A 16,264-nucleotide genomic window follows, 5' to 3' on the forward strand; every position below is an offset into this window, starting at 1 on the left:
CACTGGGTCCTAAATCATTTTTTACTTTGAAAGAATCTCTCCTATGATACTGATATAAAACTGTAGAATTCAATCACATCTAAAAGTCTTTTTCTCTCATTATTTTTTCAAAAACATTTTTTTACGTATTTTAAGACAAATCTACATTTGACACATTTGTCTGTGTTTACATGCCTGATCAGACTAATGTACTCTGTGTGAGTGAATCAGTGTTTATTTGGCTGCCCAGATGACCATGGGACCATTTTAGCATCTGACCAAGATCAATGCAATGAGATCAATCTGCTGGAGTGCTTTTCCATCAGTTCCGTTCATGTTACATGGGTTAGGCTGCAAAAGAAAAAGTCTCACACATTGAAACACGGACCTCTCAGACTCAGAAGCGCAAAGAAGATCCAACAGCACAGAAGAAGCCACGGCATAATAAGATTGTGAAATGACGAACTTTACTGAGGAGGATCTGGATCATTATTTACTGAATCAGGTCATACAAATAATAAGTAGATTTGCAGTGATTTGTAGAATTGATTTATATACTCTGTAGGATTGTAATTTGCTTTTGTAATTAATTGTAGCACGCCTTGATATTCATAATTGTTTAATTTCATATTCTTTTTTGTAAATGATTTGATACAATTAATGAATTTGCATTTGAATATAAGATTTGGAAGTATAATCGAATAATTTTGTGACAAAGTGTTGATATTAATGCATTCTCTGCAGGTGGATCTCCGACACCGGCAGGTCTCTAAATCCGTAGAGGAGGTGCAAAAAATAATTAAAGACCTAACTGCTGAGATCAGCTCAAAGGATAGTCGCTTCCATTCCATTGCCCACACAGGAGTTCACAATAACAGCTTCAAAGTAACGTTTGTTTCATCAGTGTAATCTAATTTGTTATAATAAATGATTCATTAATTAATTATAATGAAAGTCAGTACTGCAGCTTGTTTGTGTTGTTTCTAGGATCAGCCTGCTCTAGCATCAAAATGGGCTGCACTACTTCAGGGAAGGGGTACTTTCAATCCAGCTATTCAGGTAAAACCTCTGAAGCGAATGCTAGTAATGACTAATACTCTTGTACTATCTATCCTTTACAGAGAAATCATTCAAACTTAACATGTGAGTTATGTGAATAGACAATTTACATGTGCATCATAAGACAATTTACATGTCACTTCAAAAATGAGGTAAAATCACAGACGAGGTTCTCCTTGCTACTTGTGTGTACCTGCAGGTGCTGACTCCCACTCTCTTCCTGATTTCTGTGCCAGTACGAGGTCTTGCAGGTTATAAGGAGAGACGAGCACGTCAGTGGCGGTATTACACACTGAGTGGTTCACAGCTTCTTTCACCTGTCAGAGAACCAGAGAAGCTGCACCAGTGGCTGGAACTGGAAAGCTTTACTAACCCCATTCAGGAGTGGCATGATGAGTGTGTGGCCATCGAAGGCGATCTTGTTCCCTCCAAAGTAGTCAATGTCTTTAAGGAGCAGGTAGAGGCAGCTATTAAGACCTGTGGGCTGACAGGTGAGTTTCTTTTTTTTATGATTTATCTCATGAACTTAAACATTCTGGGAGCAAAATAAATACCAGATCTTCAAAATCCAGCTAGGAACTATGAGGCTTGTCTATTTCTGTGCACTAGAAACACTAGAAATCTAACAATAAAAAAGAGAAAAAGTTAAAGAAGACAAAGTTTAAATTATAAATTCATAACACCAAGAGAGGCTTTGTTTTTATTTGCAGCATATATACTAGTGGATATGTAGTAGTGGTTTCTGGATGCTCAGTTAGTCTGTGCTGCTAATTCTGGACTATCAGGAATAAAATCTATAGTAAAGAGCAAATCTATAGTAGAGACCATTCGAGGTCTGTGCTTTTATGATTAGCATCGCCTACGCTGGCCTCAGGCAAACACACAACAAAGAGGGTGGGGGGTGGGGGTATTTGACAAACATTCAGTACTGATATACATTTGGATACTCACCATTGTGTTAGTATCATCCACAACAAACCATGACACACACTAATACTCTGGTTTAATGTTGGGTCCTTCTTTCCTTTTGCTTTTATCTTTACTCTTGCTATGATAGAGAAATTGAGCATGCAGGAGTCACTTGGTTCAGTGGTACGGGTAGCAGTGGAGACATCAGAAGTACAGATAGAAGTGGAACTGGTGCCCACAGTGGAGGTAATGAACTGCTGGCCCAAGAGAGCCCGCTGGCCTCGTTTACTTCAGAGGTGGCCTTCCACAGAGTGCACTCGCTGTATTAAGGTGAGAAAGTGAAATAGTGTATGTCATACATTCAGAAAAAAATACCCCTTATGCACGTCCATGGTTTCCATTGTTTCCATGGTTATATGTAAGGTTTCTGTTATTCAGGTCCTTCTGGTCGTTTAATTATATATACAAATTGTATTAACAGTAGTTATATAGTATGAAGTATGAGTGTTAGAATTAGCATAAATATCAGTATTAGTACTAACTAGCGAATACCATTAGTATAGTATACTTGAAATACTCTGTATAGCCAAAAGTATGTGTCCATCACACCCTTAATATGATTCTTACACAAACTATTGTTTCAAACTTGGAAGCACACAATTGCCTAGAATGTCTTCATATGCTGTAGCATTACAGTTTCTCTTCAGTGGAACTGAGAGACCCGAAATATGAAAACGCAAGTAATTTGCGCCGAGCCCTGACCTCAACTCAGCTGAAGACCTTTGGGATGAACTGGAATCCTGACTGAACCCCAGAACTCCTTGCCAAATATCAATTCCTGATCCCACTAATGCTCTTGTGGATGAAGGAGTAAATCCCCACAGCTACACTCCAGTATCCAAAGTGTGAAGGTTATTATAACAGCAAAGGGGACAGCTTGGAATGGGATGTTCAGACAGCACATATGGTTGTGACTGTCATGTATCTACAAACTGTAGGCCATATACTGTATATTCAAGACATATTAAACAGCTACAATGATCTGACTAACTAAAAATGGAAATTGTTATAAATTAGGGCTTTATTATCTAAATTGGTAATCAAAAGATATGGCTATAGCGATGGACTTTATAGCTGAAATACATGGTAACAAGGTAAACAAGGTAGGGTACATAGGATAAATTTCCTAGTCTAGGTGTGTGCAATCTGGATCTGCTGTGTATAGGCATCTCTCTCTCTCTCTCTCTCTCTCTTGCCTTGCAAATGATGGTGTAGCTTTGCAAAAAACTAAAGCTAAATAAACTCCTTTTAGTATAAGAGCTCATAATGTCTGAGGTTGCAGCTATAAATTCTACAATATAAATTCCATAATATCACAATAGCTATTGGCTCAATACTTCTACTTCTAATACTTCTAATACATCTACTTATCTGTCTAATATAATGTTACAGTATTTTGTTTTTCAAAAGAAAGAAACTGGATGACACTCAAAATATGTTTCTAAATTAATCATAGGTGAGCTTTTTTTTAAATTATAATATTCCTTCCTTTTTCTTTTGTAAAACTCAGTCCCAAAAAAATGCCCTGTCAGGGAGAGATGTTCAGTTAGCAGTACTAATAAGCAAAAACCTAAATAAAATATCCTGGAGGTTCATCAAGAAACAGGGCAACTCATCATAGAGTTTGAGCTGTCTCTACCTCTGCTCTACTGCACTCCTTTGTTTGTTTACTTGACTTTACTACAGGGGATGCCACATAGCATAACATGGTTTTGTATTTGTGCGTATTTGTTATGTTCACACACTCTTTATAAGTTTTCTGGTTCAGCTATCACTGTCACTGATAGGAACTGAGTTGTCTTTTGTGTCCAGGATTTTGACAGGATGATGTATGACTTATCCATGTTGATGTACTATAGTACATATTGTGAAAACTTGCACTACATCTTTCTTGACAGTTTTAACTTTGAATTACTTCTTTATGTTTTCCTGTTTGACTCACAGGAATGCATGAACACAATGGTATTTTACTAGCATAACTATTCTCCTGGCTTCTTTATAATGATACACACTTTAAGCTGACAAAATCACATTGTCCATTGTCCAGGATTAGAGCTCAGTTAAACAGGCACAATGGGAAACATTATTAAAAAATTATCCATTAAAATGTAATGGTGGCATTGTTATTTCTTTCTAAACACCTTTCCTTTTTGTCTTTTGCAGTCTTTTGGTTTCAACCTCATGGCTACTTCTAATTACCACTGGCTGCTGTCATTTTCACGGGCAGAGCAGGTGCTGTTGGCTGGTATAGATGAGGATGGTGGCTGTCGGAGGAAGTGTTATAGGGTTGTGCGACAGCTGAAGGAGGACGTTTGGTGCCCGGGGAGCAAACCTGTCATCACCACCCACCATTTACAAGTGTCGTATTATCTTTATTATTGCTCTCTTCAACTCAGCCCTGTGCAGCCTACCTTCTTAATAAGCACCCTGACTGCATGAAATATAGGATTGAAAATGTATTGCAATCATAAAACCCATGACAGTACCAGTGTGATCCACTAGAGGTCCCTCTAGCTCTAATTAACACCATCAAAATAATTTAATAAGAAATTTCTGACTGTTTGAGTCATCTACTAAATTGTACATATTCAGTTTATATATACAGTATTTATATCAGCTTGTCACATCAATTTGTTATTTATGCAGTTATAAACATGTTTGTGTGTTCCCTGCTTTTTCTTCTTCTTTTTTTCTGCTTTAGACTCTGCTGTTTTGGACGTGCGAGAAGTATCCGAGCACCAGGGATTGGTGCAACATACGAGAGTGTGTGCTGCGTCTGGTGCAGAAGCTGCATAAATGTGTGTCGCAACGCTACCTCAGACACTACTTTGTGTGCACCTACAACCTCCTGAAGTACACCAACACAAACGAGCTAGATGATATGGCCAAGAAGATCTCAGAGTTCCTCAACAATCCAAGCACCTACATTAATTAGGAGCTCTTTTTACTTGCTGATCTTACATTGTTTTATTTGTGTCATGTGTAATTAATATATTGGCACATAATAGAAATACATAGATATGCAGTGATGATTATTGTTACGGTCCAATGTATAGATGATATTGTAGTAGAGAGAGAGGGGATTTCAGCACATGTAGGTATATAGGTATTAGATGTTTGAATACACTATTGAAGTGTTGAATAAAGAAGGCTAATTTCATGTTACCCTTGACACATGGTAAATGGTATTTAAACATTTATTGGTGTGTTTTACTTTCAAGGTATTTCTACTTTCTGTTCACTAAAAAAATATGTAAACAAGGATATTATAGAATGAGACCTAATGTGAATGTCTTTCATAGCTCAAAGAGTACACATGTAATGTCCTTGACATTCCTGTCTCTGTAGAATAATTACCACTAACATGCTCATGATCAAATCAAGTGAGTTTAATTTTACATTTATGGCATTGGGCAGATGACTTTATCAACTAACTTTTATCCCATTTATACAACTGAGCAGTTGCAGGTTAGGGGCTTTGCTCAAAGGCACAGCAGTAGCAGCTTGGTAATGTTGGGATATGAACACACACCCTTCAGAGCAGTAGTCCAGTGTCTTTACCTCTGAATGAAGCATCATTTCTGTATATAGCTTGGAAATGTTGGAACAATATGTGGTTTTTCCATAACCATGCACAGTGAGTACAGGAATAAATATACAGAACAAAACAAGAAATATACAGGACATAGGCTATAAACTGTAAACTATTTGGTAGTGTAGCAGCAATAGTTATATATGTAGCTCCAATGAGTATAATGTTCCATAAAGTGCCTGATGTAGCTTTGTAAAGTGAATGTGCAGTAGTATTGAGTCATAGTGGGTTAGGTGGTTGACTAGCCAGGGTGAGCTTCGGGAGGCAGCAGAGTGTTGAGTAATCTGATTGGCTCAAGGAAGAAATTGTTGCAAAAGTTGGTGGTGGTGATGGGGATGCTTCATGTTCCTGCACCTTCAGCCAGATGACAGGAGGGTAAAGAGGCCATGGGATTGATGAGAGGGGACATTGTACAAAGTGATGATGGTGGGTAGAGAGACCCTGATCATCTATTCAAGCTGTTCTCATAATCTGTTGTAGGGTCTTACACTCAGAGACTGTGCAGTTCCTATACCACAAATTGAAGGAGCTTATCAGGAAAATCTCTAATGTCTCTCTGTAGAAGTTTGTGGATGGGTGTGCAGCTCTGCAGGAGAAGTAGACAGTATTAGAAGACACCAAGAAATTTGGAGCTTTCTCCAGTTGTTCAGCTGATGTTCAGCGGGGAGTGGTCCAAGCAACCTGAAGACAACAGTCATCTCTTTAGTCTTATCAACATTAAAAGATGTCTCTATTAATTATGTGGGCTGGTTCATCTCCTCCCTGTATGCTGACTCATCAGTGTTAGAGATCAGGGCCACAACTGTAATGTCATCAGCAAACTTGATGATGTGATTTGAACTGTACTTTGCAGTCATCAGTCAGCAAGGTCAATAGCAGTGGACTAAGGGCACAGCCCTGGGGAGTGCGGGTGCTCAGTGTGGTGATGCTGGTGATGATGTTTCCAATCTTGACGGACTGGGGTGTCTCAGTCAAAAACTCCAGGGAGGTGGTCAGAGCCAGCAGGATCAGTTTTCTGGGATGATTGTGTTGAATGCTGAATTGAAGTATATGAACAGTATACTTACATAGTTGTCCTTTTCGTCTGAGAAAGTCAGAGAAAGGTGGCAGATGCGGTGCTCTGTTAAGCAGTCGGGTAGGTGTACTGAAATGAGTCCAGCGTGGTGGGAAGACTGTATTTTATGATTAGCCATTCAAAGCATTTCATTTTGATTGCTGTGTGGGGCGCAAGTGCAACAGGATGGTAGTCATTCAGGCAGTATACAGACAACTTCTTAGGCATTTCTTAGGCCCTTCTTGACTCAGGGAATGTGCTGATCAACTTGAAGATATCCTAATAGATGTCTAACAAAATTTCCAAGAGTCAAGCAGTCATCCCTGCCCCTGGCCAGGTATGCCGTCATAGCTAGCAGCTTTCCTTAGGTTAATTTAGGACAGAATCTTCCTGATGTCTGCTAAGTATTTGGTCAGTGGGAGCTGAGGTGGTTTACCCTGCTGGCATGTTGTCCTGTGCTTTGCACTGTGTGAAGAGATTGTTCAGTGCGTCTGGGAGTGAGACATCACCATCACAGACAAGTGGTGTAGCTTTTCGTGTAGACTATGATGGCCTGTATGCCTTGCTATATATACCGTGTGTCCTTGGTGTTTATGACTGTCACCTCCTATCTTCCTCACCATCATCTGCTTTCCATCACATATCCCTGTCTTATCTCATTCAGTAACTCTTGGTATACATGTTATCATGGTCATAAACATGTGCACCACAGCACTTTTATAACCTCTTGTCCTTGTCTATCTGGGTTTTTAAACAGGGAAGTAACCCTCTGTATAGTTGATACAGCTCACTGTTGATATATCGCTCACTGAGATCAGAAAATTCTTTTTCTTATTCAAATCTGTTCTTTCTCAAATTTAAACTGATAGATGCTCACAGAACAAATTATATGTTAGCAATCACACCTTTCTCCATATTCTCCTAACATTTTCCCATCTGTGTGCTGAAAACAGTCCTGAAGTGCTGAGATAGCTCCCTTAGACCAGGCTCTTATCTGTTTCAGAACCAGTTTGGCATGACTCAGAAGCAGTCTGTATGCTGGGATTAGCATAACACAGATATGGCCTGAGCAGCCGAGATGGGGTCAGATTCCACGCTGGTAAGCACTGTGAATGTTAGTATAAACAAGGTCTAATGTGTTTGTTCCACAAGTCATGAAATCAACATGCTGGTGGAATTTTTGGTATCATTGATTTCCAGTTTGTGTGAAAAAAATCTCTCTGGGTGCACTGTCTGTAAGATACTAGTAGCTCTGTAGAGAACACTTAGCATTTCCCCTGCTGTAGCGTCAGCTGGAATGTACATCATGACAAAGTGAACAGTAGCTCAAGACCACAACAGCACCATTTTCCGTTTGTGTAAACACGCAGACCACTGCCATGGCTGCATCCAGAATACTGTCATTGAGCCATACTTCTGTAAAAACGAAGACACAGCAGTCCCTGAGTTCACGTTGGTAACTGCTGTCTGAAGAAGTCCAGTTTATTGTCAAAAGTGCAGCCATTGTAGAGGAATATGGATGATAAATGACTTGGCTTAGCCTTTAGCCTAGCATGGATGCCAGCTTGTTTATGGCCATATATCCTGCTGTTAGTTGCAAAGTTTACTTTAGAGTAAATAAGAATTCTGTATTAACCTTGATTAACCTTATTCAATTCAGCAGATTAGATCAGAAGCAACATTGCTGGAGGTTAGGTGGATATTAATTAAACAGAAGATGAAGAAGAGATTACAGACAAACAGTTTGTTAAGCAAAGGAATTGTGCTGCAGGTCACAACCAACATAATCATAAATGTGTATATCTTTTACATAATTTAATATTGTTATTAAACTGGTAAAAACAAAGACAATAAATTGATTTAAAATGTGTAGGGTCAGTTGTGGTGAAATTTAGACTAACAATGGACCGAATAGCACTGTTGTAGCTAAAAATGAGAATGCGATGCTCAGAACTTACCAAAAGTAAGCATGTAAATTATAAAGATGTGTCCGTCAGTTAGACAGGAATTGAGCTGAGAGGCAAGCTAAAAGTGTCTTATGGACTTTATCAAAGGTCTGTTATGGAATTTATCAAAAGCCAACCTAAATAAAGAAGAAATAAACCCATTTATGGCTCCAGAGCACAAAGAAGAGGTCATAAACTACCCTAAGGCATGCAGTCTCTGTACTAAGAAACAGATGAAAACCAGACTGAAAAAAATTTACAGCAACTGTTAGAAACTAAGTGAGATTGTAGCTGGGAGGGAGCATTTTAAAGCCGTTCAGAAGGAATAATGCTAGAGGTTAGTCTAACATTAATCAAATGGGAGAAAGGGGAGGCAGTGATTACTGGCAGGTTTTAAGGAGTGGATTGAATGTGGATTATATCTGACCTAATAATACATTTAAAGTCCTAATAACATGGGAAATAAACACAGACCTGGTAGCCCAAACCTGGAAAGAAGACGGATGACTAGAAATAGTTTTCTTTAGAAAGAATGGCAGAAATGTGCCACACAACTGAGGTGCTTAAAACAGAAACAACTAGGAGATATTAAGTCTGTGTATGGCAGCAAAAAATATCCCAGGCTTTCAATTAGCACTGTTAATGATGCCGGAGCTACACTTAAGACAGTTCTATATGCAGTTCAAGCTTATGAGCAAATAATAAGATTTCTTCTTAAGCACATTAAGGCTACTAGTTCTTTTCAAGACCTGGAGCTTCTGGGAAAAAGGTATAAAGAGGAGCAAGGGAAGGGTTTAGACCTAGTCTTCATGGCACACATTTCTCTAAAGCAGCAGAAATATAATGAATATGTTAGTGGAAAGTCTTTGAGTAGAGAGATCAATAGATCAATAGATTCCAGGTTTTTGAAAGGAGTCTTTTACTCGGTTTTGGGGAAATGGAATTCAATAAGCTTATGGTCCAAAATCCCGGTCTCACACACAAGAAATTGAAACTTAAAGTTTTGTTCAGTGAGTTGAGTTATAGATGATATTAAGGGTTTTTGTGAAGCTGCATGTTCCTGAAAACTGTGAATTGCTATTTGAACATAACATGGGGAGTGCATAGCTTGAGGTTTTATCCTTAAGTATATTTACAATTGTTTTGTAAACCTTCAGTTGTTCAAATCCCCATGAAAGAACATAAAGGAAATGGAATAGGCTTGATAACATCCATGTACTCCACTCTCTTCTTTAGCCAATACATACAGAACTATTATTAAACCATATCCAGCTTTGGCCAAGGTTCTGCTACACCTTCTAATCTGCTCAGCTGTGTGAGTTTAATATATGTAATGTTCTACTAAAGTGAAGATGGAAGGAGCTATTTTTTCTCTTTAATTAAAGGCCTGGCAGCTGTAGAGGTGAATACACAGAAGAGTAAGATTAGATGATGTTTGGCAATAATTGTGGAGGAAGTGCATCACATATGAGTGACTGAGTAGCCAGATGGTGTCAAAACTATTAAAACCTTATCATGATGCAGAAGCGTACAGTGTAGTTTTTAAGTCACTAGACATTTTTGCCTCCGTGCTACTGCAAAAAATTGAGTTGAAATGGAAAACTTATGAAAAAATAGATCAGAATACACTTTATTGTGATCATATTTACAGCTATATAGGAAGGACTTATCTACATTCTAGACTTTTAGATTTCTAGTTATTTGATGGTGTGTGTTACTGTAATTTACATTCTTTGGTTCTCATTAGTGGGCAAGAACAGCAAGGCCAGCTGCACATCTCCTATTTTTGTTTCATCTAGTGTATGAAGTAAGAATATAATGGCATATAGCTGGACTTGATGCATCTCCTCAATCAGTTATTCAATGTGAAACGTAGACACTTTGTACTGTTCATAAAAAGATCTCTGAGATCTCATATACTGAGGAAATTCTGTGGACAAAAATGTTCATGGAGAAAAAAAGGAAAATTTACAATATATTATATAATCACAGTATAAGGCATGATCACCACTAAACTGTGCAGCTCTGTCTGCTAACATTATTTTCAAGGATTGCATGAACCGACAAGAGACACTAAAGTATGAAAGCAATAGCCTGAATCCCATCTGATTGTTACACCTGAAAAACAGTCCTTTCACTTCTATAGATTCTATAGAGTCCATTCACTTCTCCAGATTGCCCTTGTGATGGACTGGTGTTTGATCTAGAGTATATTCCTGCCTCATGCCCCGTGTCCCTGGCAGAGGCTCTCGATTCACGTCAACCCTGACCAGGATGAAGCGCTTAATGCAGATGAATGAATAAGTCAATCAATCAAAACAAAACACGATCAATGTCATAGTCTCCCCTGATTATTCAACCCCACACCACCAGAACCCCCCATCACCAGAATACTAGTCCACTCATTTGATGCTCACCTAATACTCAAGATTAATCATTTATTCATTGTTTTTATGCACTATGCCAGGTTTTCATTAGTTCATTGCAAAATCTGGGCTTCCTTTCTAATTGTAGCACAGAGCCTTTTTAATTCTTGTGTTTGTTTTTTCTTGCTTCTGATAATGCTGGATTTGTTTACTGATTGATGCACTTTGCTGATCCCTCTTGTTTTGATTGCCTATTGTTTGTTCATTTGCTTTTGCCTGGCTTTACGACTATGATTGTGTCCTGAATAAAATCAGTACTTGGAATCTGCAGAGTTCTCACAGTGCAGCCAGTTACAGCATGCATAATTAGAATATCTCTCAGAGAACATCTACTATGGATGAGCCAACTAATCAGAATCTTTACAAAACTCTATCAGTATTAGATTGGGTTAAATTAAACCCTGCAGGAAGAGAGTGCTCCAGGGTTTTGGGTAATAACAAAGCACAATGACTATCTGATATATTTAACAGCCACCAAGTGTCTCAGGATGTGCTACTACTACTGTTATTATTATTATTATTATTATTATTATTATTATTATTATTATTATTATTATTATTATTATTATTATTATTACTACTACTACTACTGCTGCTGCTGCTGCTACTACTACTACTACTACTAATAATAATAATAAATACATAAATAAGTAAATCATGCTTTATATTTTTTTTCCTTCTTCTGTAACCAAAAATGTTCCTAAAAATGATACTAGCTGTCTAACAGTAACAGTAATCTTTGCTCTATTGTTCACCCACAATTTAAAATATAGCCTACTTTATAAGCGGAATACAATTTGAATCAACATAGACATGATTTCTTTTCTTATTAGTTGACCTAATACACAGACATCACCTCACTTTGCAGTGATTACATTTAAAAGCCTAATTCCAAATGCTAGCTCCACAATTTGTAGTGAGAACGTCCATGCCAAAACCACTTGCCCTCAGTTCTGATCATTCATCTAAGCAAATGTGATATTACTGCAGATACATGAAATGTAATTTTACTGTTACAACATCCCTTTTTCCTCTCATGCATGATATTATATAATACAGACTAATCATTTTAGTTTTTAGCACCACATTTATTATTGTAATTTACATCTGAATGAAAAAAAGCTGAACTCCCTTGTGGCCACATCCATTCTGTAATTTAGTTCTAAATGCTGTAGGTGTTTTACACAAATTAAGTGGTTGTAAATACAGAGCTGGCAGGCTGTGAGAATGTTTGGTGACTGCCAGAAATAAATCGACTACTGGCTGCCCGAACGTTCATAAAGATTATTAAAATAACAAAGCCTTGTGAATGTAGCCTAACTGTCAAATGCCTGGTCCATGGGTTAAGGTACATGTTGCCTGGCAACAGTAAAGCGGGCTCAGAGTATTGGCTATCATTTTCAAATTTCTCTTCCCCTCTCACCAGTAGCCTATGCCAAAGATAATAGAGATTCATGAGCTTGAACGCTGCTGATAGTTTACTTTCACATTAAGCATGCTTAGTGTGGTAGTCGGACAAAATGAAAGAAACATAGAAACATATAGGGATTTGACAGCCCGCCTTTTCTCTAGTGCAGTGCAGTATATATAAAGATGTATTTCACTGTGTTCATATGTGAATATGTGATTGAAACATGACTGTTTTTGTCATGCTCACTTTCCCAAAGGAGCTTAACCCCCTCCCTGTGCAATTCTAAGTTGGCTTTTCATTCTCTGTTGGAAAGAACTGACCTTCTAATCTTTAAAGTATGAGTAGATTTTACACTGGGGACCATCTAAACAGACTAACTTAGCCTGTGTTTATAGCATTTCTATTACTATCTCTCTCTCTCTCTCTCTCTCTCTGTTTGTGTGTGTGTTTGTGTGTGTGTGTCCGTCCGTCCATTTAATGAGTGCACAAAAACAAGCTGCTCTTTGTTTCAGGTGCCAGGCCTAGGGCAGGCAATGTATTAATCTCTCTCTCTCTCTCTCTCTCTCTCTCTCTCTCTCTCTTTCTCTCTCTCTCTCTTTCTGTCTCTCTCTTTCTGATCATTGATTCTTTAATGTAATCTTGGATCTTTCAGTGACTTGACAGACTGATGGTGTGGTGTGCTTGGAATAGCAGATGGAAGTAGCAAAGTGGATAGTGACTGCCTAGTTACGCACTTGGTTCAGGGAACGTTTTCATGGATGGGCCCCCCATCTTACACCCTTTGTTCATTTCTTTTTATTTCAGGTCCTGGAAAAAGGCAATTCAGCACAACCTCTGAATCACATCCTGCTACATAACAATGTCAGACGTAAAGATTCTTTTAAAAAGACAGAAAGTAAGAAAAGAAACTTTTCAGAGCAGTCCATGTCAATTCTGTTCTGGTCTGTAAGACTTCTAAAGTACAAGAAGTGCCTGTGCATGTGTCTTTTCCAGTTTCAAGGACATTCGTACCCAGTGAAAAACAGTGATCATCCTTCATTCTCGACTCTCACTCACATTTTTTCAGTCTCATTCAAAAACAATGGCAGGCATAGACTTTATAGACGAGCAAACATAAAAAACATATTATGTTACGATTATTCTACATCCTACTGTATTCTGGCAGACCCAATCCTACTGAATATCAATCTTTTTTTAATATGCCATACTTTCTTTTATTTATTATTTGTTCCTGCTGTCTGTGCCATCTCTTTCTTACCTCTCTATCTTTTCTGAAGAATTTCTGTATAAGTGTACTTTTTTTTAGATTTACCTTTGGATTAATTGTTGTATTTATTAATGATAATAATAATAATAATAATAATAATAATAATAATAATAATAATAATAATAATAATAATAATAATAATAAAGGTGCCATGGTGGTGTAGTGGGTAGAGCTGCCCCCTCATAGCTCAAGGATCCACTACAACAGATCTTTTTTTGCTATTACTGAAATACACACAATGTATAAATAAAGATTCTTTGGTTTCATCTGACGTTTTTCCAGTTATTCCTCCAGACACATCTCCTGCAGAATTTTGACTGCTATGTAAATGATTGATGTGACTACAAATGTGAATGTTTATAAAATCAGGAGAGAGAGATGTGTAATTTCCTGCAATAAAGTCTTTTATTGTCCTCCAGATTTAGTTTAACCATGTTTAACTGAGATGTCAGGCAGAGGACAATCTACTGACAGTATCAAGAGGAAGTAATACAAGGAAAAAGAGCAGGAGAAAATGGGAGACAGAACCAGCTGGCATGCTACACAAAAAGAGTGAGTCAAAGATGAAGTATTGACTGACAGATACTGATGTGTAGAAGTCGTAGTGAATAACAGAACTAAAAGAGAGGCACTGCAGAGCCTCTGATTCACAAAGGTCATATATAACCACAGGAGATACCAGAGCAAGGGTGAGCTTCAAAAATAAAACAGTAGGTAAAGATGGATCTGTGATTTCAGTTTACTTTGGTTTTAGGGTATAAGCACTATAACTTCAGATGAAGCAAGGAAATTGAGAGGCCTGGGTCAGACATTTTTATCTTTTAACCCTAGGGCTTTAGTACTCTTTTGTTACATTGTTTGGCTTGTTGTCTGCATTAGTCAATATTATTTAGATATGCAGTGAACCATAAAGCATAAACTACTTTCAACTAAAAAGCTTATCAACTCATATCATATATAATTGAATTAACCACAGTGATTACACATAGCACTTCATCAAAAATAATAATGGGTTCACATCATTCACAGTCACTTCAAACTGTATGTGGAATGCATTTAAGAATGGGAATGTAAAGTCTCTGCCTTGTTTCAGTTGTAGATAAGACGTGTAAAGCAGCTTATCCTCCTCATACTCAGCCCCATGCCTGGCCTGGGCTTATCTGACCTAATGAACATTAGCACACTCCAGTTACAACTACATACAGACATGTGGCAAATAAATAATCAGTAAACAACAAAACAAACAAACAAAGAAACAAGCAGAGAAAAAAAAACATACAGCAAACAACAAACAAAAAAATGATTGCTCAGTTATGCTGTAGGTGAATTTGGCATGGTTTGCATCCACTAATCCCTTCAAAGTAACTGCATGTACAAGGTTATTTAGACTGATCACATTTATCCTGTGAATGATGAATCATTTCTATCCTGATGGGAGTGATCTCTTTCACGATGACAATGTCCCCATCTACAAGAAACTAGTGATCACTTTATTGTATGATGAGTATAATATTGATGCAAATGGAGTGCTCTGGCCCGCCATTTTAAGCCACCATAAGGAAAACACCAACAGAGGGAATGTATTTTGAAAGAATGGGATTTCAAGGTCCAGAGACTTGTAGAATTTGTGTCATTGGCACATTGTTGGCTTTCTGTCAGTCAGCTGTTTTGTCATCTTGTGGCCTAACACCTTAGAAAGATGCTTTGTAGCTTTTCCTTTCATTTCTTCTTCTTCAACATTTTCCACTGCATCAATACTGGAATGCAAAAACTATTTATTCACATTTCTCCCAATAATTATAGATTGTATCATATGCTGAGTCTCTAGAGTTATGACTTCACTTTTATCAAATTTTATCAAATATAGCTGAATAAGAACGCTGAGTCAGTTATACCACCACAATGTTGCTCTGTAGTCGCTTTCCTTGTCACTTTATTACTGTTCTGTGGTGTTTGACACATTATTGAAGTGCATTACAAAACAAAAGCGTCTCTCCAACAGAACATTTTGTTACAAAAAGTTTTTTCCCCCCAAGTAGCTACTCTAAAAGGCCATTCTCTTGCCATACTGTTATCTCTAGGCTGTGTCTGCAGCATGCCACAACACTCACGGTTTCACAACAGGCGCCTTGAGAAGATAAAGCACTGGATAATTCAGGGGTGTCCAAGCTGACATTCCTGTGAAATGTGCATTCAGCAGCATCAACACATAGATAATATGTATGTTTTCCAATTTCTGCTAGAACAAGAAGAAAAAATACACCAAGATACTCTTGGGTAAGAGTTTTCACTGCTGAATGAGAACAGGAGACTTGATAAACATTTAATAGATGCACAAAGAATGCAGAATAGAAAGAGATGGGAAGCAGAAAATAAAAACTGGCTACTTGCATAGCTACAGATAATCACACTTTTCATAACCCTTAAACACAAAATCACTGGCACCCTTAAAGCAAAACAAAGACAGTAAAAGGAAACCTAAGAACTATATGTATACCAAATATGTATATATAAATATATATATATTTATATACATATTCTAGATACCTATGGTTAAATTC

The 16,264-nt window shown here is 37.7% G+C and overlaps 1 protein-coding gene across 1 annotated transcript; it reads left to right on the plus strand.

The window, feature by feature from the left end:
• The first annotated feature begins 436 nt into the window (after positions 1-436).
• Positions 437-5,044, plus strand: mab21l3 (mab-21-like 3). Its single transcript, XM_058390866.1, has 7 exons — positions 437-484; positions 724-864; positions 967-1,038; positions 1,238-1,529; positions 2,096-2,277; positions 4,171-4,365; positions 4,709-5,044. Exons 1-7 carry the CDS (start codon positions 437-439, stop codon positions 4,940-4,942), a joined length of 1,164 nt encoding a protein of 387 aa, XP_058246849.1. The 3' UTR covers positions 4,943-5,044.
• Positions 5,045-16,264: the final 11,220 nt, after the last annotated feature.

This window comes from Hemibagrus wyckioides, linkage group LG06 (genome assembly GCF_019097595.1).
Source record: "Hemibagrus wyckioides isolate EC202008001 linkage group LG06, SWU_Hwy_1.0, whole genome shotgun sequence".
Taxonomy (NCBI): Eukaryota; Metazoa; Chordata; class Actinopteri; order Siluriformes; family Bagridae; genus Hemibagrus; species Hemibagrus wyckioides.